At 40.2% G+C, this 26,459-nt stretch overlaps 1 protein-coding gene across 1 annotated transcript in view; it reads left to right on the top strand.

Moving 5' to 3' along the window:
• Nucleotides 1-26,459, top strand: part of LOC147710450 (ficolin-1-like) — a 242,905-nt gene that overhangs the window by 68,407 nt on the left and 148,039 nt on the right. The window contains exons 4-5 of the mRNA XM_086921139.1: nt 16,577-16,621; nt 18,728-18,763. Coding sequence (XP_086777265.1) covers nt 16,577-16,621; nt 18,728-18,763 — 81 coding nt within the window. The remainder of the gene's footprint in view (nt 1-16,576; nt 16,622-18,727; nt 18,764-26,459) is intronic.

Below are 26,459 nucleotides of genomic sequence, written 5' to 3'. Positions count from 1 at the left end.
ATCTAGGTTTCATCCATAATTGTTTTATTCACCACACCACCCAAGTTTGGACCCAGCCATATGCAAATCAGTCTTGACTCTGTTCCTTGTGGGAAAAGTACAACCCGAACTGCCAAGCCAGGTCCTCTCTAAACCGGAAACAAACATCCTGGCGCTGGTTTTAGGGCATCACCTTCATAGACAGGCAAATACAGAGATGGGAATCAGCATGAATGAATCAATGTGTCTGAGGGGCTCAGGCGATGACTGTAGCTGGGAGAAAAAATACTGTATTGAATGTATTACAGTGTCTTCATGCAAATACTGAGGGTAGAGGCTACAGCAAACCACACTCCACAATTTTAGTTTCAGAGCAGTAAATCGTAGTGCAATGAACCAAGGAGCACTTCCCTCTATAATCCCTAATAAGAAAACAAATCCTATTTAAACATCTAAACAAATTAGTTCAGCACTAAACAAAATATAGTTAGGACAAGATGTACATTAGTGAAAGCATAAAGAAGATTCCCAGAATCCAAGTATTTTCTTTTTATTCCAGACGATTCTTTATTCAATGTTCATAAAACTCAAGGACCATAGCCGATGCGTTTCGTCTCAAAGGGAGACTTCTTCAGGGCTCAGATGAATCACAGTATGGTTTCACAATCGGTAATTGTTTCAGCAATCCAGAGTTTAAAATTAGGAATTTCATGTACTTTTTGTTTCCATGGATACGGCATGGTAGCCGGCAACGTGTATGTGTCTCGGTTTCAAGTTCAGGAAAAAACTTGAATTTACAGCAAGAGAATACTTCACTACATGCAAAATATTTCAGTACTTTGAAAGTTCCCAACTGACACGTATGTCATTGGACTATTTAATTTACACTTACCTTAAGTCAGGAAAAATTAAAGGTATGTTTTCTAAACTGTCGGCCTATTCAGAAATTGTATTTTTAGTATGTTTAGTAGTACAACAATAGTACTTCTAGTATACCAAAAATTCCAGTCACAAAACAACATTAGATCACATCTGCTATCTTTTCGATGCAGAGGTCTTTTCCCAGTTGTAGAGATCTCTGCACTTAAGTGTGAGATCTGTCCCCTTTTGCCTATTTCTCCTAGACAAAGGGGCACTAAAAGTTGGCAGAATGGGCCAGAGAGGAGCAGTTTTTTCCTGCCCCACTTACATTTCAAAGGTGCTGCCTCAGCACACTCACAAAGAACTTCATGATAGCCTTTTGTGACTCCAGACTTGCTGGAGCCTGGGGAAGGAGGAAGGAAATTCCAGAACCAACTGTGGGCAGGAGGGAAGGGGCCGGGGGATTCTTAAAGTTTATACACAGTATAAAAATAGGACCCTTAGACCTACTCTTCAGTTCACTCCTGGACCACCGGATGACACTCAGAAAGCCTGCCCTGAACTTCAGAAGACTGCCCTGCTGCATGAGGCCTGTTATGTGCTTCAAAGAACTGCCCTGCTGCTCCCAAAGGACTACCATACTGCTTGAAGCATGCCTTGAACCCTCAGAGGGTTGCTCTGCTGCTTGAGGACTGCCTTTGCTGCTGGGACCAAGGACTACAAGGGTGACTCCAAGGGCCAGTTAACTGGCCTCCTGTTCTGTGTTACAGGGATACAAAAAGCTCCAACAACGCGTAGTTTTACAACACGGTCGTTACAATGACCGCGTTGTTAGTACGTAATACCTTTACGTCGCAAGTCATTAGAACGACTTGCTGTAGGGGCGCTAAGGTATTGGACATGAAATCCAACACCTTCTCTGCTGTTGCGCAAACTGGAGTAGAAATAGTAAATAATACCATTCCTAAGTCCAGTGCGCCCCTACAGCAAGTCGTTGTAATGACTTACGATGTAAGGGTATTGCGTACTACCATTGCAGATTTTGTAAAGACCACGATGTAAAAGTACGCGTTGTAATAGCATGCGATGTAACATGCTATATTCGCCTTAAGTGAATAGTGACCTATAAGCATTGTCCACTCAGTGCCAGACCTTTGGAAGTGGTGCTAAAGAAGTCCAAACAGCAAAAAATATTAAACATGGGAAATTGAACATTTTCTGTCAAAATATGCGCTGAGAATCAATAGGAGACAGGGAACTGTCTTCTTGCCTGTCGGTATGACTATGTGGTAGGTCCTGCAATGTTCTGCTCTGCAGCAGCAAACCCTGTTCAGTGACTCCTCACATCTAGCCTCATGGAGCCTTCATCAGCTAGAGCCTGTAACTTCGTCCTGCTGGTGATTTCCGACTTTCAAAAAAGTGGCAAAGACCGAAAGTAGAAATCTTCATCTCGACTTCATCCAGCAGCTCCTGGGCTATTACGCCTCATTTTTGGACACCACTGGCTGACTTGCCCCACTGAAATTTACCTTCTCAGACATTTTTCTTACTAAATTCTTCTAAGTGCAAAGGTAAACCAAGACCAGGCCAAATCCATCTTGTGTATCTGAACCACGCTGCATTGCAGACGGCCATTACTTTCGACCTTATCCTGGTCTCATGCAACTAGTTGTCCACGGTTGGTGCTTTGATCCTTTAGGCATTCTTTTGCACTGCAAACTTTAAAAAGTCATAACTCCTGTTCTGTTCCACTGATTGGATTTTTGTTGTTTTGGTCTTAAATTATTTATTACATTTTACTCTATTTTTTTAAACTGGTATGGGATTTTTCTTGTACAGTGTTTTCACTTTATTATTGCTTATGTGCTGCAGAAATACTTTACACCTTTTCTCTAGGTTAAGCCTGACTGCTTTGTGCAAAGCTACAGGAGAGTTAAGCACAAGTTAAATTTGTGAATTATGTGGTTCACCCTGACAAGACTTGTGGTTGTTGCATGAGAAGGCTTTTCACTCCCTGAATTGAAAACCCAATTTCTAACATCAGATATAAAAATTAGACCTTGAGATCCACTCTTCAGTTCACTTTGCATCTCAGAAACTGCGTTCATGCTACCAAGGTCTGCCCTGTTGTCTGAAGCCTGTCTTTAACCCCAGAGAACTGCCCTACTGCTTTAGTCTTGTCTTGCTCGTTGTGTTATAATGTAAAATCTTATTCTCTCCTTTTTCGAATAAGTTATGCCTCATCCATTTTTCACCCCTGCCCTGTTTCCAGCCTGGTTCTATCCTTGACACCACATCTGTATAAACATGAGTAAACAATCTAGATTGGGGCATTGTAGGCTGTGTATACATGTAGAGTCGGCGCAAAGGAACAGCTGGCGTCTGCTCGAGGTTTTTCAGACAATGGTTAATCCTCAAGTAAAGTTTACTCAGATAGCATATCTTGTTGTTCAGCCTTAGGACCTAGCAATTGCACAAGACACCAAGGTTGTTGATTCTTGCCGTTACATCATTTGTGTGTTTTTCCCAAAGCTCTATTTACCTCTGGACGTCCCTTTTTTGTGATCTTTTGCTATAAAAACCCATGTAACCCATCGTTCAGTGTGCTTCTCCTAGAGTACCTCTATGGTGCTTGTGGGATGGTCCCCCATTTATGAATGCTAAATAAATGAACCTTGGTTTGTACTTCACTCTAGAGTCGATTCCGCCTCACTTGTTAAGAACCTGTGGACTAAAAGGTGACCCTACACCAGTGGATTATTATTAATCTACTTCCACAAAGTGGCGCCCAACCTGTGGAGCCCCATCAAAGGCTTGCAGTTGGACCGGAGAGGAGATCGTGTCGGTAAGACGAACTTCGCTGAGGAGCGCGCCACCTGAAGAGTCTAGTTCTCATGTCCAAGGTGATTTTTCAGGTCTCCGACTCTGATATTCCTGGCAACTGCTAGCCTTGACTGGGGCTCTCGGATGGTCATTCTTTTGGATCAGGGAGGATCGAGAGGTGGGAGTTGAAGACTACGAATAAGGTAGATTTGTATTGAACCAGTTCCTTTGGTTATTTGGAATTTGTTTGGAATTTTGTTTGGAATCTGTTTAGAATTTGTTTGGAATTTGTTTTGAACCTTCTTTGCAACTTGCTTTTTGGTATTGATTAACATTTTTTCTTACAGGTAATGTGAGAATATTTTTTCATTTCTCTCTCTTTATAATTTTTTTATATCTTATATAAAATGCCTGTATTTAGCACACTTTGGAAGTTTTGTTGCTGCGATAAGCAGAGCATTTTGGAAGAGAGTCAGCCGGTGCCACCAGAAGGTACGCCGAATTTTGAGATGTACATCAAATATGGTATTTGTTCCCATCATGTATAATGCATTGTGGAAAAATATACAAAAGGGGATCCTGAGTTACAATGGCCAACAGAGTGGACAATGCACCCTCACAAACTCTAGTATTTAGAGATTAATTGTTTTTAAAGAAAGTTAGGCCAACTATGTTTGACAGTTAGCGCATGTGGAGGAACGAAGTAAAAGAGCGGCAGCTCAAGGCGGAGAAGGTACAAAGGAAACAAGAAAGGAAGACAGAGTATCAAAAGTATAAGGAATTGAAGGATAAGGAAGTTCAGGAGTAGAAGGAATGTTTAGATCGAGAGCATAGATTACTAATATCTAAGGATATTTAGTCAGACCGACAGAAACAGCACAAATCCACAAAGAAGATGTGGATTCAGACCTTGATGGATTATTGATTGAACAACCCCCACCCACATATGTATCTTTGACACCTCTTCCCCTTGGACCGCAAAATGTCATTCCCCCTGGACCTACAGCACCACCACCTTTACCCCCGATTGTTCAGCTCTCTATTTTCCAACCAGTACTGGTATATCCCTTACCCCCCCCATCTTAGGCCACTGCACCCCCATCCCAGGCCACTGCACCTGAAATGACTGATGATCCCGTGCTTCCTGTATCTGTCTCCACCCCTCGTATTCTTTGTTCCACTGTACCTCAGTTTTGTCAGGACGCAATAAGGTTGATAGTACTGAAGTGGTTAAGTGATTTAGAAATGGAATTAGATGAAATGATAGATCAGATACGGGATTTTTCAGAGAGTGAACTTCTTTGTCTGATAAATAAGCTTACTCATCAACTTATAGTTCAGTGGGAGATGACTAAAGGACAGAACGGTCCCGATGAAGTTAGAGCTATTAATGGACAGTGTCAGATAGGAGCCGTCCCTGTAAGTAGAGTTAATAATGCTCTAGCAGCAATAATTTGATATTGTAATGAACTTTCTTCCTCTCCTCGAATGAGACCTATGTGGGAAGCCGCGCCACAAATTATTCCTGGAAGAGGGAATGCAGATAATGATGACCCTAAGGATCCCAATGCTGGAGCCCATTTTTTGTATAATTGGATATATACGCCCTGGAAGAGGACGGATGTATTTACTTTAAAAGCCTCCTTAACAGATATACTGAAAAATCCTAGAGGATTTTACGATGATGTACAGGCAGCCGTTGATTCCTGTGTCATGACCTTAGCTGATATTAATATGTTTTTTGGTATGATCCTGCCACAGGATATGTGGCAACTTAATCCGAAACAGGATCATACTGCTGATTTAGGTGGAGACTGGGATGCCATCATATCAGCCGACAGGGATAGGAAACCATGTCAGAAACCTAGTCAGCTCATATTGGATCTGCCTGGTAATATACATACTTATATAAAAATGAGGGTACCAGCAAGGAAAATAGATTGGGCACTCCTCACTGGTTGTAAACAAAAACAGGGAGAGGCCGTTCCTGATTTCTTTACTCCCTTTGAGGAAGTGTTCCACGATTTTAGTGGGCTAGACACTTCTACACCTATGGGTGCGCATTTGTTTTTAGATAGATTTGTAGGAAATCTACTTCCTGAGATATCTGTTCGCGTAAAAAATTCTGAGAGTACATGGGCTTTGGTAACCCCGAAAGCTATATTAGATATGGCTCAGTATTATCAGAATCAAGTGACCACTGAGCAAGAACGTAAAGAAGGAAAACTAAAAGAATTGAAAACTAAGGTAATGATGGTCTAGGCCTATGGACCCCAAGGTCGAGGTTGTGGTCAAACCTATGGTCAGAATTTTAGGCAAGCACCTCCAGTAGGGCCACAATGTAGACAAACTCCACTAGGGCCGGATCAATGTGTTTATTGTAAGGGGAAAGAACATTGGTGTTCCGAATGTCCTTTTTAGCTGCTAGTGGCAGAGGAAGGGGACAACTGTATGGTAGCCGGGGGACTCCAGTTCCCTGACAGCAGCTACAACAAGCTCAAGCTCCAGAAAAAAATAGGTCAGAAAATTATTTTGATTAATGGAATAATCGATATTCTATGGAGGATTGGGAATCAGAAGAAACTATGAGAACACATTTGCCTAGGACAGCGTAGGACAAGGAGTATCAGTTGAGATACCTGTAGACCAGTCAGGACCCTATACAACAGCCACCATACTTGGGCAGGATCAGAAGTTTTTAGTGCTTACAGGGGTGACACGCAGTACAATATCTCAGAAACTGGTCTCTGGGACACCCTTGTCTGGCCAAGTGATTACATCGATAGGGTTTGATGGAACACCAACTCCTAGCCCTGTGTCCCAAAAATTGCCTTTGCATGTAGAGAATTTTATTGCTTCAGCTCCCTTTTAACTTCCCCCACACGCCCCTGATAATTTGATGGGACTTGATCTTTTGAAATATTTCCATGCTACTATACATTGTTCCCCATCTGGAGTATGTGTCATTTTTGGGAAAAAGACATTGCTTAAACAATATAATTTTTCTTTATGTTCGGATCTTGATTCTGTTCTTTCATGTGTTTGGGCTACCACTGACACAGATGTGGGAATAATGGACATTTCCCCAGTATACATACAGGTTGGGGAGGATGCCTCCTTACCAAGGATCCCGCAATATAAAATATCGCAAGAAGGTGAGGATGCGCTAATATCTATCATTGACAACATGATATGTGCAGGAGTTGTTGAGGAAGTTTCCTCTAATGTATGCAATAGCCCCATTCTCCTCACCCTAAAACGGGTGATGGAACAGGGGACAAGATTTACCAATTTGTGATTGATTTAAGAGAAGTAAACAAAATAGTGATTCCTCAATATCCTGTTGTCTCTGATATTACGACTTTGTTGACATTAATCCCACCTACAGCTACTGTATTTTTTGTTATCGATCTCAAGAATGCTTTTTTCTCTATTTCTATACATAAGGATAGTAGATACTTGTTTGGCTTCTCGTTAAGGGGCTGCTCATTCAGATTTTGTAGAGCTCCACAAGGTTATACAGAAAGTCCTAGTATTTACAGTCAGGAACTTAAAAGACTGTTGGATGAACTTTTTTTGCCACCAGGAATACACTTTTGCAATATGTTGATGACATTTTGCTCGCCACAGCTACAGTTGAGCATTGTTAAGAGGCCACTCTTTCCCTATTGCATCATCTTGCTACTAAGGGACATAAGGTCTCTAAGAATAAGTTGCAATATTGTCAATCTGAGGTCACTTATTTGGGTCACCTCTTGTCTAAGGAAAGTCGCACTCTGACTAAAGACAGAATTCAAACTATTCTAAAAATTCCCATTACAAGTACTCAAAAAGAAGTCAGGGCACTTATTGGCATTACTTACTATTGTAGACAGTGGATACCCAACTTCTCCCTTATCATCAAACATTTTTTGTCCCTTGTTACTAAAGACACTCCCTTTCCTCTACCATGGGCACCTGAATGTCAAGAAGATATCAGCACCTTTTTGCATCCCTTTGTTCTGCTTCAGTGTTAGGCACTCCAGACTATGCTGACCCTTTTATATTATATGTACACGAGAGAGAAGGATGTGCATTGTCAGTTTTAACACAACCATATTGTAGTAAACATCGTCCATGTGCTTATTGTTCAGCTGTGTTGGACCCAGTGGCCAGAGTACTTCCAGGCTGTCTTAGAGCGGTTGCTGCCACAGCCATTTCTATTCGACAATCTGAGGGGATAGTATTGAGTAACAAGCTTGTGGTTATGGTACCACATTCCGTAGATGCACTCCTTAATCAGACTAAAACACAACACTTGACTAATGCAACACTTACGCTCTTGCACCTCATATCACACTCAAGAGATGCTTGACATTGAACCCAGCTACATTGTTACCTTTGCCAGCTGAAAATACTCATCATTTGCATGACTGTATTTGTCTGGCAGAAGAACAAACTAAAGAAAGACTATATCTTAAAGATACACCTTTGTTAGATCCTGTGGGGGAATTATGGGGGGATGGTTCCTGCTTTAAATTACCTGATGGCAGCACCTCTGCATCCTATGCCATAACCACATTACAAACTGTGGTAGAAACAGCCCGCATTCCGCAAAAATCTGCCCAAGCAGCTGAACTTATAGCACTTTTAAGGGCTTGTGAACTTAGTGAAGGATTATCAGTGAACATTTACGCAGACAGTCAGTATGCATTTGGTGTGGCACACAATTTTGGCAAACTTTGGAAGAAATGAGGATTCCTAACCTCCCATAGTTCTAAAATACAGCATGGTGAATTGGTAAATAGTCTTCTTACTGCCTTGACATTGCCAAAGAGTGTAGCTATTATCAAATGTAGTGCCCACAAAAGAATCCCAGATAAAGAGGGACAGGGAAATGCCTTTGCAGACGAAATTGCCAGAAACACTGTGAGTATACACACGAGTAGGATGTTTGTATTACGATCCCAAGCTGAGAGATGGGAAAATATGTATACAGAGATCAAAGAAATACAGCAGTTAGCTACAGAACAAGAAAAAGGAGAATGGAAAAAGGAAAGAGAGTTAGATGATGAGGGATGTTGGAGGTCAAAAGATATGCTGAAATGGAAGTTACCTTATGCTTATTTACTGCCCTTTGTAACCATGGCTCATGGACCTGCTCACGTTAGTGCCAAAAACACTATCTCCCAAGTAAAACATGTTTGGGATAATCAGCACATTCAGAAAACAGCTGAACATTTGGTTAAACATTGCATGATATGTCTACAGCACAATCCTGAGAAGAGAGTATCAACTCCTACTGGTGTATTTTCTCCACCCCAGCCCCCCTTCAAAGCACTTCAAATGGATCATATTCAGTAAGAGCGCTGCAATAATTTAAAGGATGTATTAGTAATGGTTTGTTCTTTTAGTTAGTGACTGGAAGCTTAGCCAACCAAAGACAACACAGCTTTGACAACAGCTAAAATGCTGTTAAAGGAGTTCTTCCTCCGTTTTGGGGTTTGTAGAGTCCTATGAAAGGACAATGGCCCCTACTTTACTGGCCAGATAATAGAGTACCTAATGAAGGGGTTAGGGGTAAAACAAAGTTTCATGCTTCTAATTACCACCAATGTGAAGAAGGCTCTGGACTACCAGAGTCTGAACACGGTGCACTGCTTAAAGGACAACTAACTGTTGTCTCTCATTTATTTACAATATATTTTTAAACAATAAACCAAATGGACTCAATTGTCATTCAAATAATGAACTAAGCTTTGAATGGCAATTGAGTCCATTTGGTTTATTGTTTAAAAATATATTGTAAATAAATGGGAGACAACAGTTAGTTGTCCTTTAAGCGGTGCACCGTGTTCAGACTCTGGTCGTCCAGAGCCTTCTTCACATTGCATATAGTTTGAGTGATAAGGGTCTACTCACCCCCGACCACGGTAGCACGCCTACACAATTTAACCACGGAGTACAGACAAAATTGAGGTTCACCATATAAAACTAGGTGTGCAGTAACACTCAAACCCCTTCTTTTGTATCTAATTACCACCAGGCAGCGGGTCTACTAGAAAGGTACAATGCTATTTTGAAGTTGAAACTAGCAAAGATACTGGCAACAACGGGCCTTAATTGGCCAGATGTTTTGCCCCTAGCATTGTTATCTGTTTGTTCCATCCCACATAGTAAAATCGGAAATATGAAATAATCTTCGGCAGGCCGATGAATGTATGGGGACCCCCAAGGCCAAATGTGATAAAGGAAATACAGTACCCTATTTTGAGTGATTATCTGAAAAATTTGACTGAAAATTTGTCTTTGATTTACCGGCAGGTGCATGAAGCTATACAAGACAACTCAGAGTGTCTTGTTCATGGTCTCAAACCTGGAGTCTTTGTTCTAATCAAGAACTTCCATTGCTCTAAGAACGTAGAACCTCGTTGGAAGAACGCCGAGCAAGTTCTGCTGGCCACCCGAACTGCTGTCTGTGTCACCAACAGACATCATTGGATAAATGCACTACATTGCAACCGAATCCCAGCGACTGTTCTCCAGCCAGAAGGCAGAAATGATCTGAAAGACATCTTACCAACTCAGAAAAGTGTTGATCCCCTGACTGAAGACACTTTGTTTCCTGATCAAACTAGGTCTTAGGCAACAAGGTACAATTTACGACCAAGGAAGGGAAGGAGCAGATAGAGACACCGGAGGACCAGTTTAAAGTAGTGGAACGGTACGGCTGTGACACGGTAGAATCACAGAATCGGCTGAACTAGGTTTAGAGTGGGTTGTGATACGTGTTCAGTGGTGCCTGGGTCTCTTTCTGACCAGTGATTGTATTGATACTGGGAAGGAGAAATGCAGAGATTGGGATCCAAGCTGCGCAGTAAGACAAGACTCTGTGTGTGGTGTCTCTGATCATATTATTGATAATATTGGCAGCAGTTTTTTGGGCAATGGAGAAAGTAATTCCAGCTCGAAACTTATTGCCCACTACTATTCCTGTCCCCACGGAACATTATTATTTCACCCTTCCCTAACAAAAGCACTGAATGTCCTACCTCAATTACACTTTCATACAAAAGCTACATCATACTCATAATGCTACGAGCACTACGAACTGCTGGGGAGGTGGAATGATGCCAACTCATCAGAAAAAAGGAGGAACGCCTCTCATTCCCCTGCCATTCTCACATATTGGCTCTTGTGGAGCCTGGTTCACACTTTTGTGGGCTTCTGAAATCAATAATATTACTCTAACTGATGTTGGAAGACTCAATGCCCAGTTAAACAAGGTCTGTTACCCCGATGATGAAGGCCTCCCACAGGCCAAAGGAATTGTATGGGAAATGGAGGAGTATCGCAGAGGAAATTCCTCCACAAGATATGTTTTTCCTAACATTCGAATAACCTAAAGGTAATGGACCTCCTGTTATTGCTGTAACCAGAGCCAGAGAAGATCTTTGTGTAAGCAGCATTGGCAATATTACTGTGGGAAAAAGTGACTGTACTACAGTATTGAATATCACTGGAACGAACAATAGTAGTTTCCTAACTTCACATAACACTTATTTTGTTTGTTGAAACAAAGGTTATTATCATCTACCAGTCGGTTGGTCTGGAACTTGTTACGCGTCCTTTTTGCTTCCTCCTGTATTCTTAGCACCTGCAACTTATCACAAAGACAAGAGACTGTTTAATGACATTTCTTTTAATAGATTTAAAAAAACTATAAATAATGATGAAGTAGATCAACCTGATACAGCATTACAGCAGAAGGTTGATTTAAACTTGGGATTCTTTTTCTTTCTCTGAGATACTGATACTAAGAAAGCAGAAAGATCTCTGGAGCCAACCGCACTGGCCGTGCAAAATGGGTGTCCTTCCATCCCCCTCATCGCAAGTTCGAAATTTGGGTGTACTAATCGATAAGACCCTTAGTATGCATTATCAGTCAATAAAAGTCGCAGCCACATGTTTTACCATCATAAAATGGCTGCGCAAAATCTGTTGGATGCTGCCAGAGACAACCAGAAAAACCGTTGTCAATGCCTTGATTACATCAAGGCTTGACTATGGAAATGCTCTTTATGCGGGATCAAACAAACCTGTAATACACAGATTACAGATGGCACAAAATGCAGCAGTCATACTGCTGTGTAAAGTTTCCAAGACTGCCTCGATTTCAATTCATCTACGTAACTTCATTGGCTAAAAATTTAAGATCCTCATCTACATGCACAAAATTAAATCAGGAACAGCCCCAGCTACCTTCGTGCTCTGGCTAAACCATACATACCGCCTAGAAATCTAAGATCAGCTTTTCAAGGTAGATTTATCGTCCCCAAATTCAAACTGGCATGGATGGGGGGAAAATCATTTGCTTTTTTAGGGTCCTCTTTTTGGAACTCACTCCCAGTTACGCTCTGAAATGAGACAAATTACATCACATTCGGCAAATCACTTAAAACCTGGTTATTTGATAAATAATTGGTTTTCGACATCTTGGTATCTCTGTCTGCACAGGGAAACCCTTTTTAGGTAGGTGTTGCGCAATATAAGTTTTAAAAACTAAACTAACTAAACTAAACTAAAGAGTAGGAAGATTAGAAGTCTGACCCGGGTGGTAGAAGCAGTAACTAATCAAACAGCAATGGTTCTCGGAAATAATACGGAAGAGCTTCAAATTACGAGAATTGTAACATTGCAAAATAGAGTGGTCCTAGACATAGTATTAGCTGATCGTGGTGGAGCATGTCATATTATCGGGAGTAGCTGCTGTGTGTTCATTCCTGACCATGCCCCATCTGTTTATGACGCCATTTCGAAATTGCAGAAAATAGCTGCGGAAATACATCAAGACCAAGGAACATGGACTTGGTCTGAGTGGTTATGGGGAATCATTTCTACAAGGGGCTGGAAATTATTAATGGGATTAGCTACCATAGGAATCATCTTTCTCACCTGCTGTTGTTGCATTCAATGTGCCCCTACGATATGTACAGCTTGTATAGCTACTTGTAATAATATTAAACCTCACTGATTAATATTCATGAATCAAATCATGAAATGATGATGCAAACTGAAATTTACGAACGTATATATATTGACATCAGAGATTAATACATGTACTTTTAAAATGGATTCAGCATAGGCTGAAAAGGAAGGACTGTTGAAATGTAAAATCTGATTCTCTCATTTTTTGATTAAGCTCTGCCTCATCCATTTTTCACCCTTGCCCTGCTTCCAGCCCGGCTCTATCCTTGACAATGCATCTGTGTAAACATGAGTAAAGAATCTATATTGGAGCATTGTACGCTGTGTATACATGCAGAGTCAGCGCAAAAGAACAGCTGGTGTCTGCTCGATGTTTTTCAGACAATGGTTAATCCTCAAGTAAAGTTTACTCAGATAACATATCTTGTTGTTCAGCCTTAGGACGTAGCAATTACACAAGACACCGAGGCTGTCGATTCTTGCCGTTGTAACCCATGTAACCCATCGCTCAGTGTGCTTCTCCTAGAGTATGTCTATGGTGCTTGTGGGATGGGCCCCCATTCATGAATGCTAAATAAATGATCCTTGGTTTGTACTTCACTCCTTTGTCGATTGCTCCTTGCTTGTTAAGAAGCTGTGGACTAAAGGATGACCCTGCACCAGTGTATTATTAATAATCTACTTCCACACTTGAACCTAGGACTACCAGACTGACTCCAGGAGCTAGGGGGCTGGTCTCCTGTTCTGGGCTGCACGGATACAAAAAGCTTCAAGAACCCTGAATATGCACCTGGGTCCTACCTGAAGTGAGTCCTACCTTCCTAGTGGTGCTTAGCCAGTCTTAGATACATGGAAATGGGGCTAAAGGTGCCCCAATAGCCAAAAAGCAAAACAAGGGACTTCAAACATTTCCCACTAAAAGTGGCATGGGAACCAACTGGAGACAGGGACATACCTGCTCACCAATCAGCAAACCTTGTACAGCGGCTCCTCTCTGGAAGGGTATTCACCCGAGGAGCCCTCATTGGACATAGCCTGCAGCTTCATCCCACTAGAATTTTTTTACCTGAAAAATGTAGACATATTCACAGCCAATTCATCTTGCGGCTCCCTGATGACAGCACTGCCTCCTCCTCGGAAACCACCAGCTGCCTTGCCCCCCTAAATATTTTCTTCTCAGACATTTTCCTTTCAAAATTTCTTTTAAGTCCAAGGTAAACCTAGACTAGGCCCAATCCACCTCATGTGTCAGAAGCGTTCTTCATCATGGTTGGTCTTAACTTTTAACTTTGCCTCCGTCTCGTGCAACCAGATACCTGCTGTTAGTGCTTCGATCTTTTACGTGCTAGATTTCATTAATAAAATAACTCTGGTTCTACTGATTGGATTCAATTCATGTTTATGTCTTTTTATTTATTAAAATGTTCTCTATTGTTATAATTTGGAGTGGGATTTTTCTCGTGTTGTGTTTTCACTTTATTAGTGTTTGTGTGTTGCCTAAATACTTAATACCATGCCTCTAAGTGAAGCCTGACTGTTTTTGTGCCAAGCTACCAAAAGGTTAAGCACAGGTTAATTTAATGACTTTTGTGCTTCAACCTGAAAAAGATTGTGGTTATTGCTGGAGAATGGCTAAGACCCACCTTGAATGAATGAATGAATGAATGAATGAATGAATGAATGAATGAATGAATGATGGAATTTGTAAAGTGCCGGAATCACCCCCTAAGGGGTATCTCTGCTCTATGGGAGCAGGGATACCGGACCAGGAAGATCAGTTACAGAAAAGTTCTGTTTTCAGAAGTTTCCTTAAAAAGGAGGAGGTCTGTACACTTTTGAAGGTGTAGAGGCAGTAGATTCCAATATCGTGGAGCAAGGCAGGAAACAGCTTTACCCTCCGCCCAAGACCTCCTAAAATGGAGGGTAACAAGAAGGGATTTCTCCCTTGAGCTCAAAAGTCTGCTCGGCTCATAACAGATGAGTTTTTCAGTTAGATACCTAGGACCCTTGCCATTTAGTGCTCTGTGTACCATACAACAAATCTTAAACTTGATTCTTTGACTTTTAGGAAGACAGTGAGGCTGTCACAAAAGAGGCATAGAGACTGTTCTAGGTGGCATATTAAGAACCAATCAGGCCGCAAAGTTCTGAACCACCTTAAGTTAATTCAGTAAAGATTAATTTGCAGCCACTAAAAACGCATTTCAATAGTCTAAACGATTAATCACCAAGGCCTGTATCTAAGTTTTTCGTACACATAGAAGGAGGAGATGGCCACTGTTCGCAAGAGACAACATATTAAAACAGATACCAGATGTAGCTACTACCTGATCCTTTATAGTAAGATAATAGTCCAAACAGACACCCAAGTTTTTAGCCACCGATTTAGGGACAGGGCCTATGCCTAACTCTGGTGACCACCATTCTGGAGACCCCAGTGTTTGAGAGTTACCAAATAGCATAATCTCCGTTTATCTGCATTTAGCTGGAGGAACTTTTCAGTCATCCAACCAGAAATCGCCTGCATACCTTCCGCAAAGAGGGATTTGGTAGAGGCAGTGCTATTGTCAAATGATAAAAGAAGTTGGGTATCATCCATGTAGGAAAACCCAAAGTCTCTAATAATCTTAGTGAGAAGAGCCACATAAACATTAAACTGCATAGGGCTAAGACAAGAGCCCTGTGGTACACCCTTCGTGAGCTTCACTGTGCGAGAACAGAAAGGACTCAGGTTAATGATTTGTGTGCGCTGTTTAAAAAACTAGAAAAACATTTTAGAGCAAGTACACTGATCCTAATCTCCTTCAGTCTTTGGAGTAATTTATGGTGTGACACTGTATCAAAGGCTGCCGACAGATCCAACAGCACCAATAGCACAGCCTGATTGTTGTCAAGGGAGAGTCTGATGTAGTCCGTAACAGCTATAAGATTGATTCAGGGCTGTGCTTTGGTTTGAAACCGGACTGTGATAAATCTAGGCAGCCTTGTGATTCTATGTATTACATAAGCTTTACATTATTATAGCCTTCCAGAAGTACCTTACCCAATACCTCAAGTTCTAACAATATGTATTTTGTTAAGTATTTTGTGGCAGATGTCGGAGGGACAAGTGTGAGTTACTGGAAAATAGGTACTACTTACTATTAATTGGAGGAGATTAGAGAGGATTGGGGAGGAGTTAAGGGAGGGTTAAGGAGGGGGTTAGTCAGGGAATTACACCCACCAACAAAACAGTAAGCCATTCCTTTTCACAAGCTGCACTTCTAAAGTTACGAAAAAAGGACTCAGAATAGTAGTAAATGCACTCCAGCTCAGCCTTGGCGTAAGGCCAACACCACACATAGTCAACCACAGGTACTGCAACATACTCACAATGGAGCAACCAACATAATGATAGGAATATATGTTAAAATAAAGGAACATTATTTTATTGTAAGATCTAATGATTTAATTCTTTCCTGAAAGCAAATATAGTTGAATTTTGTGACAAGGCTTATTTTTAAAAAAAAGTTTTTTTTCAAAGCAAATCCTATATATAAGCTTTAGATGTTTTCCGTTCACTTTCTACATCTGTTCATGCTCGATAACAAAGACATTGTAACATCTTTTGTCTTCAACACAGCTTGCTTTTAAAAGTTTTTTTTGTATAAACCAGATCTACCAGCACATTGGTTATGTAATCCAATGTTATCTAGCTGAATGATTCTTAATTTAAAAGACTTGGTAAGGATGTATGAGCTGTTGTGCTCTGTGAAGCTGCAAGTAGATCTCTGTAGCTACTGCATGAACTTACTGATCTATCCTATTAGAAAGCCGGGGACAGTTCATTAGAGTGACTCATCCATTTCAAATGAAGTAAAAATATCGATTATTCTTATTGCCTTTTATTTACTCTTCATGTGTGTAAAGTCTCTGATAAACAGTTCTTGTTTGGTTGATTTAACAGGGCCGAAAGGAGCTCTTGGCATGCCAGGATTTCCAGGAGCAAAAGGTGAGAAACCAATGGGTGCATGATCTGTTGTTACTCAATGATGTGTCAGACTTCTTGTGATGAGGCTTCGTGGAGCCCCAGTGATTCAAACAAAATCATTTGTCCTGCCCAACGCTTGGATCAAGACTCCTGAGGGGCATTACTCCTCTGAGTGGTATTAGTCTCGCTTCTGAATAGTGGACTGGCCACAGGATATCCAAATAGGTCAATCTATGATCAGTTCCTCAAAGATGCAGCTGTAGAGCAGGGTCTTGAGGATGTGTGAAGGGAGTGCAATCCCAGTCAGAACAGAGTGTGTCAACAAAATACACCTCACCTGAGCTCAGGCTGGCTGTATTTCGTACTTCATAACTTCTATAATGATATTAAGAAATAATAACCACTTATCTTTTTGGCCTACGTTTATTTATTTATTTATTTGAGGTTTTATAGAGCGCGAACATGACCCGTTAGGGTATCAGAGCGCTTTACAGGGATAAGCACGTTATGTACAGGTTAGGCATAGGCAAATACAAGGAATGGGTGTTAGGGAATGGACTACAATAGGACAAAAGACAGAGTTATATACAATAATCAGTGCAGTACCAAAATCGGAGAGCAACATGTCAGCGATAAAAAGAGAAAACCAGCAATTTTATATGAGGGGGCAAATGATAGCAAAAGGCAGAGAGAACCGGCAGAACATTTGAAGGAGTGAGAATTGGTACACAGAGAGGGCCAAGCAGTACAGGAGATTGTGCACAGAAACAAAAGTCATGATAAAAGGTGGTATGTGCTACAAAGGAGAGTTACTGGAGGAATTTGCTCATTAGGAAGGTTTTAGCTTCATTTTTGAAGATTGACAGAGAAGGTATTCTTCTGCTGGAGGGTGGTAGCGAGTTACCTCTATAATGCAAATATATTTTAAAATGTTCATATCATATCATTGATTAGAATGGATATATTGCATTTAATATATCAGGATATAGTTCCTACAACACAAGGTGCTAGGAAATATGATTTGTTTAGAAGCAGGTGGAATAAAAATATCCTATACCACTAATCCCCAAGTGGATGGTCTTTGTAGCCGCGCTTGAAAACGACACAGAGACAGCTGCCTGGAAGCAGGGAATTTTGAAAACAAAAATGCGTATCCTTTTAACAGTGTACACATGTTTGTGTCAGTGTCACGGGATGAGCTCCCACAAAGGTCCAGAACGAAAAATGACGACATGTCCTTACTTGTGTGATTCTAGGGCTTTTATGGCTTGGGGTGATCTGAAGGAAGTTCCAACACTTGTATTGATGTTCCCTTATGTTTTATGCTTCAAGTTAAATAGTAAAGAAAGTATTACCTTAACACATGCATTTCGAATTAGTTGTTATGGGTTTGGCAAGACCCCTTTCCTTGAAGGTGCTTTAGGCTATATACGAGAGTCTGAACTTCACTGTTTATCCCACCAGAAGCCATTGGAGCTCTTTCAAGGCTGGGTTGATGTGATCCACCTTCTCAGTCCCTGCATAGGCTGGCTGGTTGATATCTGACCCTTTGAAGTATCTGTCTATGTGGTGTCCTTGTGTAAAGTTTATTTCAGCAGCAGAGGTGGATAAAACAAGAGCTCTTGCGGCTTCAATTCATTTTTTTTCTCTGGGGTAACAGTGCCCCCCCCCCACCATCATTAGAGGAATGTTGGAGATTGTCCTCGCAGCCTGGCTCTACTGTCAGAAGGAAAGGGATGGAGCAAACCTTAGCCCCAGTGTTGTTTTACCTTGTTAACGATAAGAGCTATACCTACTTCTTCCTCTATGTTTCTGGAAGGGGCCTTTCCGTCCTGTTGTTGATTGTCATGACCTTTGTTTCATGATGTATCATTGATTATTGCCTTTTATTTATTAGTGGATGTCTCCTACCTAATTAATGGTGTGTAGCAGTACTATGAGCTTGTGATCATATGGGCGTTAGCTAAAAAAGCTAAAAGCACAGTTTAATTCTTAGACATATGAGTGAATGTTGAACCATGCTAAAGTCTGGCAGAATGAAAGCTAATATGTCTTCCTCTGAATAGCTGATTTGATGTTTTGCTTCTTATTTTCCTGGACTGATGTTGTGCTCTCATTGTGTTTTAGGCGCTAAAGGGGATGCAGGCGGGTCAACCACCACCGGTAAGAACCCTGGCTGTTACTACACATTGAGAAAGAGTAGTATTTCTTTGCAATAACAGGCACTGTTTGTAACTCAAACTAAAAGGTGCAGGTGCAGGTGCTCTCTGCCTCCTTATATTTCCTTGCTTCTGACATGTGCTGCTACTGTAAGTATAACAGCCCTACTGAGAAGCGTTACTACTGTCCATGGGAGGCTGCAACTGTGACCTCTAGGACTTCCCTTAACATCCATAGAAGCCATGGAAGTAACGACAGAAGAGAACAGGCCAGGCTCCATGTGAGGCCAATAGGATCTCTAACATTTGGCCACCACTTTTCAGTCTTGAGGCCCTACAGCCTTGAGAGAGGAGGGGCCTAAAATTCCCCGGAAGTGTGGTGCAGTGGGAAGATAATGGCCTATCAAATGCTCATATAGATCTTCCCATATTCTCTCTGTGGCGTCTCCAACAAACTATTTTAGAGGGAGATGAATGAAGGATAGGATACTGAAAATGATAAGGAGGCTTCTGCCACTCATAAAACCAGAGTCATATAAGATACAATAGGAAGGGTGTAGGAATGGAGTAGAAGGCCATCCTTGTGGTTCTTCTAATGGCAGCACCTTTTTTGTGGTTGAAGCATAAGGTACGTGCTGCCAGCACACATACACTCTAGCCACATTGTGTCATGTATGTTGGATGCACCTGTGCATATTCTTTCAGGACCTCCGAATAGGACAAGACATCTGGATTGAGCGACGCACTATGGCTCATTAAGCTGCTCACTGATATCAGAGGCAGTGCTTGTGGCTTATGACAGCAGCACCCAGGCACCTTAAGCTGCACAAACGCAAACGTTTGTTGGGGGGGGGGGGGGGGGGGTTGATAATTAAAAAATAGACCTGGTGGTGCATTTGACAGCACCATCTTCACATAAATTAGCCAAAATTCCAGCACTGAAGGAGTACGAGAGAAATACTAATAAAAAATTCCAGTGTTTATAGTGAGATAACATAATAGCGCCAATAGGATCCGTCTGTGATACTTCAACTTGAGTGACAGGTCACTTTAAAGAATGGATTAATTTTGCGGCAACTTGCTCTTTTGCCTGCCATGCGAGGAGTTTACCAGAAAAGTTACTTTCCTCGTAAATCTTCTGAGATTTTATCGAGAATTGCTGCTCACTCTGTGTAAAAAGGAACGTATTGAGTTCACGTTTAGCCTCATTTAATCTTTTTTGTACATCACTGGTAGGATTAACTTGACGCAGCAGAGTAAGTGAATGGATTTTTTGGATTTATAGTCAACAGCAAATAATAGATCACTCCAGGCTCTCGAATTTTCTATCCAGATATAATATGCCCTCCCTAATTCAGGCAGATAGTGATTCAATGCAGCGTTTATTTTCTAAATTAGAATTAGAATTAGTGGTTAAGAATTTACCAATGGGTTAAGCATGTGGCCCGGATGGCCTTCCGGCTGAATTCTTTAAGAGCTTCTTTAGCGTATTTTCTGATTTATTATTACAATTATTTAATTATATGTTAATGGGTGGTCAATTTTCGGATTCTTTCGGGGAGGGGACTGTTGTCAGTTTTCCAAAGAAAGTTAAAGATCCAAAAGACCCTAACTCGTACAGGCCAATCACATTACTTAATACCGACTATAAGATCCTCACTAAATTACTTGCTATACGTTTTAATTCGATCGCAACGGATCTTATTCACTTAGATCAGAATGGCTTTGTCACAGGCCGCCAGTTAGTGACCAACACCCACTTCCTTACGGAAGCGTTAGATTATTTTCAGGTTAAAAAAATCCCAGCTTTAATTTTATTATTAGACGTAGAGAAAGCTTTTTATTTAGTGGTGTGGACAACTTTATTTGCTATTCTAAAACACTTTGGTATCCCTTCACAAATTATTAGTTTAATTCAAAATGTATACACGGATGCCAGAGCTAATATAATTATTAATTCCATTATGGTAGGCACAGTATCGGTCCAACGGGGCACCAGGCAGGGTTGCCCCTTATCTCCTATCCTTTTTGCTTTTTTTATTGAACCATTAGCCACAGCAATTCGTGAATCTGTAAATATCCCTCCACCGATTTCATCTATGGCAAAAATTAAACTCTATGTCGATGATATTATGTTGATTATTAAGACGGATATTCAATCTCAAACTGCTGTTTTAAAGCTTTTTGAAGAATTCGAGGCCTTAGGAGGTTACCGAATTAATAAAAAAAAAGACTGAAATATTAGTGCTCGGATTTGTTGTTTGTTTTAGGGCAGCTGGCACTGCTACTGCCCAAGCTTAGCCTGTGTTGTGTGGCACTGAAGCTTTGTAAAATACTTTTTACAAGACAAGAACTAAAAGTATTGCTCTTATCAATGCACGTCTTATATATGTTAGACTTATGTATACACAGAACTAATTAAGACGGATATTCAATCTCAAACTGCTGTTTTAAAGCTTTTTGAAGAATTCGAGGCCTTAGGAGGTTACCGAATTAATAAAAAAAAAGACTGAAATATTAGTGTGTGGTGGGGGGAGGTGGATTTACATGCGGATTTAGTTGGCTGTATTAATTTAAGACCAAAACGGTATTTAGGAGTTATGTTTTCTACCCTGGTATCCGATTTAGTTAAGCTGAACTTTGACCCACTTTTACGAAAGGTCCAATCCTTATTTACTAGATGGGATTCACTACCATTTACTATTATGGGACGGGTGGCACTTATAAAGATGTCTGTACTTCCACTATTTAATTTTTTATTTTCAGCTATTCCGTGCTTCTTGCCTAGTAGTTTTTTCTCAAAAGTAGAATCATTATTTTCAAGTTTTATATGTGCTAAAAAACGCCCTAGGATAGCAATGAAGACACTGTACGTGGATACCGAATTGGGAGACTTATCTGTTCCTAACCTTAGAGATTATTACAGTGGATATTTCGCCCAATATTTAGACCGATTTAAATCAGGAACGCAAAGTCCAAAATTATTTATCAATTTCTTTTTTGACAAAATTAGTCAAGAGGTATAAACCCCAGTTCCTCTGCACATCCCTAAATCACCAAAACTCACCCGTTATAAAATGATGTATTGGTTCTTTAAACGACGCGACGTTCTTCTAAAAAGGTATTCTCTCCCGCAGTTCAATTCTAGAACTCCTCTAAGGAATGCTCTCATCTTCATGGGAATCAAAATCGGAGTAGATATTGTTTTTCAATGGGAGCGGGCTGGGTTTAGCACTCTATCAGATTTTTTAAGAGAAGGGACCTGGCTGTTACCAGGAGAGATGCACCAATTAATTTCAGGGAATTTTATGTTATTAAACTCAAATGTTTCGATTTTCAAAGTACTGGGACAAGTTGAGCCAAGAATGATCGACTCTCCTTGTCAATTGTGGGATGATTTGTTTTTGATTCTTCAGAGTAAGAAGCCAGGAGCATGGAAATGTTTACTAGCACAACACCTTGAATTAGATCTCAGTACAAGAGTCATTAAAAAATGGCAGGAACAAGAAAATCATGTTCTTACTATGAATACCGGTAAATGTATAAATAAACTGAATTTTAGTGTTCTTCGAGGTTCGAATTGGAGGAGAATGTGCTTCTTTAGTAAACGGCTCCTATATCGAACTCCTGCCGTTATTTCTAAAATGTATGTAAATGTTAGTGCCATCTGTTTTAGATGTCAGCAATACAGTCCCGCTAATTGGTCCCACACTATGGTCTACTGTGCTAAAATTGTACCTTTTTGGAATGAGATTTTCGAATATTTACAAACATACTGTGGGATTCAGATTGCTTATAACACTAAATTAATACTTTATGGATATGATTCTGATCTTGGATTGTCAGAACAGATGGTTAAACTATTATTTATTGTGATGGCAGTAGCGAGGTCATTGGTACTCCAGAATTGGAAATTAACACAAGCTCCTACGTTTAATTCTTGGCTTCAGAAAATGAGAAATGTTAGAATAAGTGAGTTTCGTTATGGACAGCGAATTGGGGGGATAAGGAAATTTGACAAAATTTGGAAATCGTATTTTGAGTAATATTGGAAATTGTATTCTGTCAATTATGATTTGTATTTCTTGGTTGTCAATATACGCATATTCTTTTTACTAACTGAAACTATGATACAAGAACTTCAATAATAAAAAGTAAAAAAAAAAAAAAAAAAACATTCCAGTGTTTTTATGGTGTCAGGTAAGAATTGGAACTCACTCCCCCAAACTAAACCTTAAATAATGGCAAAAGTGACTTTTCAACATAATTCCTCTTAAAGGTTGACTAAAAAGCTTTCTATGTATTCCAGACAGTTACGAATATTTAGTTATGTAACTTCACATGATCTATCATTTTCCAAAATATTTTTTGTGTGTTTCATTTTTCTCTAGTCCTTTTGCAAGTAGATGCTCAATTCTATCATATGAATGAATCATGGCACAAGAGGAATAAAGCAAAACATATGCATAGCTCATTAGAATACAAGGATAAGCTGCATGCCATCAGGACTACCCACAAATATGTTACTGATCGGCAGCAATTAGGCAGGGATCGCCAGCATGCTGTCATGAATACCCACACATATGCCATTCCTTTGTCACTATAATACAGGGATAGCCAGCATATCTCTAGGAATGCCCACAGATAAGTTATTGATTTGCCACTGTACTCAGAGCTTAGCCTACTTCACGTGTAACCAAACATGCTGCAATGTCATGAATAGCCAACATTTCGCCAAGAAAACACAGATATGTTATTGATGGGCCAATATTAATCAAGGATAGCCAGCATGGCTCCAAGAAGGCACCCAATATATCATGGATGGGCCCCTGTGTTAAGGGTTGGCCAGGATGTCACCAGAAAATGTCCACAACTATGTTACTGATGAACCACTATTATGAAGAGATTTCCAGAATGTCTCCAAGAATGTCAATTAGATGCCACTCTTGGATCCAATAAGGTATAGGTGACGCCTCTGATCCCTTCCACCTGCCCGTCCCCCCAAAAAGGGGAGGAACAAATATACTACTTAATTCCAAAATAACAATCATTCGGGAGAGTGTATTCAAGGAGCATGCCAAATTTACTAACTTAATTCCAGCCTAGCAAACATTGGGAAAGTCTATAATTTGGTGTGTAAATGTAGCAGATTTACCGGTGTAACTCCAATCTAAAAACCATTTGTGGAAGTTGCATATATGGAGAGGTGATGTTGATTTACATGTATAATTCCAGCAAACAATCATTGAGGAGAGTGCATACATTGGGGAGGGTCAATTGCTATTCTGCCTTTAGTCTATGAAACATTAGTGAAAAGTGTATACCTTGGTGAGGGCAGGGTCAGGTTTGTTATTTTAGTTCCAATCTAAAAAATATTTAGGAAAAGTGCATAAACTCTGGAGTGGGGTCAAACTTTCTTAATGAAGGGTGGGGAGTAGGTCAGATTTCCTATTCAAACTCCAGTTCGTCAAACATTGAGGAATGAGCATATATAGAAGGTAAATAACAGAGCATCCCTATTCAAATAGGGTATGTCCCCCAGGCAACGGGCTAAAAGGTCCTTAATAGAAAGGTTTCCTTGCTAAATACTTGAAATTAATATGGTGAAACACCTAACAGATTCAGAGACATACATGAAATTGGATGCAAATCCCACAGATCAATTTGCAGCAACTTTAACAGATATCATCACGAAAGCTCATGACAACAGCAGCATTAATGACAAAACCAAAATCTTGGTGATTCAGACCAATCCAGTAAGTCCTACATTATTTATGGCCCCAAAAATTCACAAGGACCCTATAAGACCCCCATGCAGACCTATAGTCACCACTCAAGGCAGCATACATGAACCGGTGTGAAAGGTTTTGGACCGTTATCTCCAACCAAGTGTAACATCAATGAGGTCCTTCATAAGAGACACTACTGACTTTCTTCACAAACTAAACCAAGTCATCATTGATAAGGATGAGGAAATAATATTATGTACAGTGGATGTTAATTCACTATACACATCTATCCCCCATCAATTAGGGATAGAGGCGGTTGAACACACTTTGCTACAAACAACATATGATGATGATTTGAAAGTTGTCCTAATGGAACTCATGGAATTTACATTATTGCATAGTTATTTCAAGTGGAACAACGAATGGTACCAACAAAAAACTGGTACATCCATGGGTAATTGTGCGGCACCAGCGTACGCCAACACATTTATGAATCGATTTGAAGAAGAAAACATCCTTACAGTACAACCATGGATAACCAACCTCAAACTATTTGTGAGGTTTATAGATGACATCTTTATCCTATGGAAGGGTCCAGAAACTATTTTAAGAGACCAACTACAGAAGCTTAACAATATTGACAAACAAATTTAATTCACCTACGACATACAACAATGTTCTATTACATTCTTGGATGTAAGAATCACTAGGACACCAACTGGATTTGACACAGATCTATATAGTAAAAAGACAGACCGAAACAATACCTTACATTATCAAAGTTTTCATCTGCCATCCCTTAAACAACACCTCCCGTATACTCAAATGTTAAGAGCAAAAAGAATTATTTCTGATCCGGAAAGAGCTCGCATACGGCTGAAAGATATGACCCAAAGGTTTAAGGCCTGGGGATATCTTGATCATGTCTTGATGCAAGCCACCCATCGCGGTACTCTCAAATCTAGATCTGAACTATTGTCAACACAAAACAAACCAGCCAAAAGCCAAAAATTCACTTACAGACATGTCAAAATACTCCACTATGAGTGCCGCATACAAACGCATCATAAAAAGACACTGGAAAATATTAAGATTGGAGCAAGATTTTAATCATATTTTTGATCAAGATCCAACCTTTGCCTACACAAGGAGCAGAAATATAGGTGAATGATTAAAACATCCTAGTAACAACAACTACATTTGTGGGTACTAAACCGTGCTGGAATTGCAATAACTGCAATAATGTGATTAAAGGTTCATACATCAACCACCCCATGAGAGGTTATAAAATCAAAGTCAAAGCTACAGAAACATGCAACACCACTAATGCTGTGTATATGTTAAAATGCCCCTGCGGGAAGATCTACATTGGCCAGACTAAAAGAAAGAAAAAGCCACGCCTGAATGAACATAAATCAAACATAAGAACCAAGCAAATGAAATCAACAGTAGTCCAACATTTTGTGGAAGCCGGCCATAATATCAGCCAACTTAAATTTTGCGTGCTGGAATGTGTTGAAAAACGAGAAGGAAGGGACAATTATAAATTCCTATTACAGAGTGAAAACTATTGGATTACCCTATTATGCTCCATGAAGCCTCACGGCTTAAATGACCATATGGAATACACTTGTTACCTATAGACATTTGTTTCATGTACTGGTTGTACAGTTCATTATTATATATGCATTATTGTTCATTTGCCATCCAAATCATTTATTATACACATTGATTTACATACATGTATTATATGTATATTTTCCACATTATAACGATTGTTTTTTAACAAAATATATCTTTTCCCCTTTAGCTTCATGTCACCTACACGTTCTAGATTTCACAGCCGTTTCTGACAGGCCATCACATTTTTCGTTTGAAACTTTATTCAGTTCGTAATCGGTTAATGATGCCACAAGCCCGTGTTAGCTCCCTTTCTATGTCGACACTCATGCACACATTACGCACGCGTCA

The sequence above is a fragment of the Lissotriton vulgaris genome, chromosome 5 (assembly GCF_964263255.1).
Source record: "Lissotriton vulgaris chromosome 5, aLisVul1.2, whole genome shotgun sequence".
Taxonomy (NCBI): domain Eukaryota; kingdom Metazoa; phylum Chordata; class Amphibia; order Caudata; family Salamandridae; genus Lissotriton; species Lissotriton vulgaris.
Note: the sequence above shows the minus strand (reverse complement) of the source record. Positions and strands in the feature narration are given on the sequence as shown.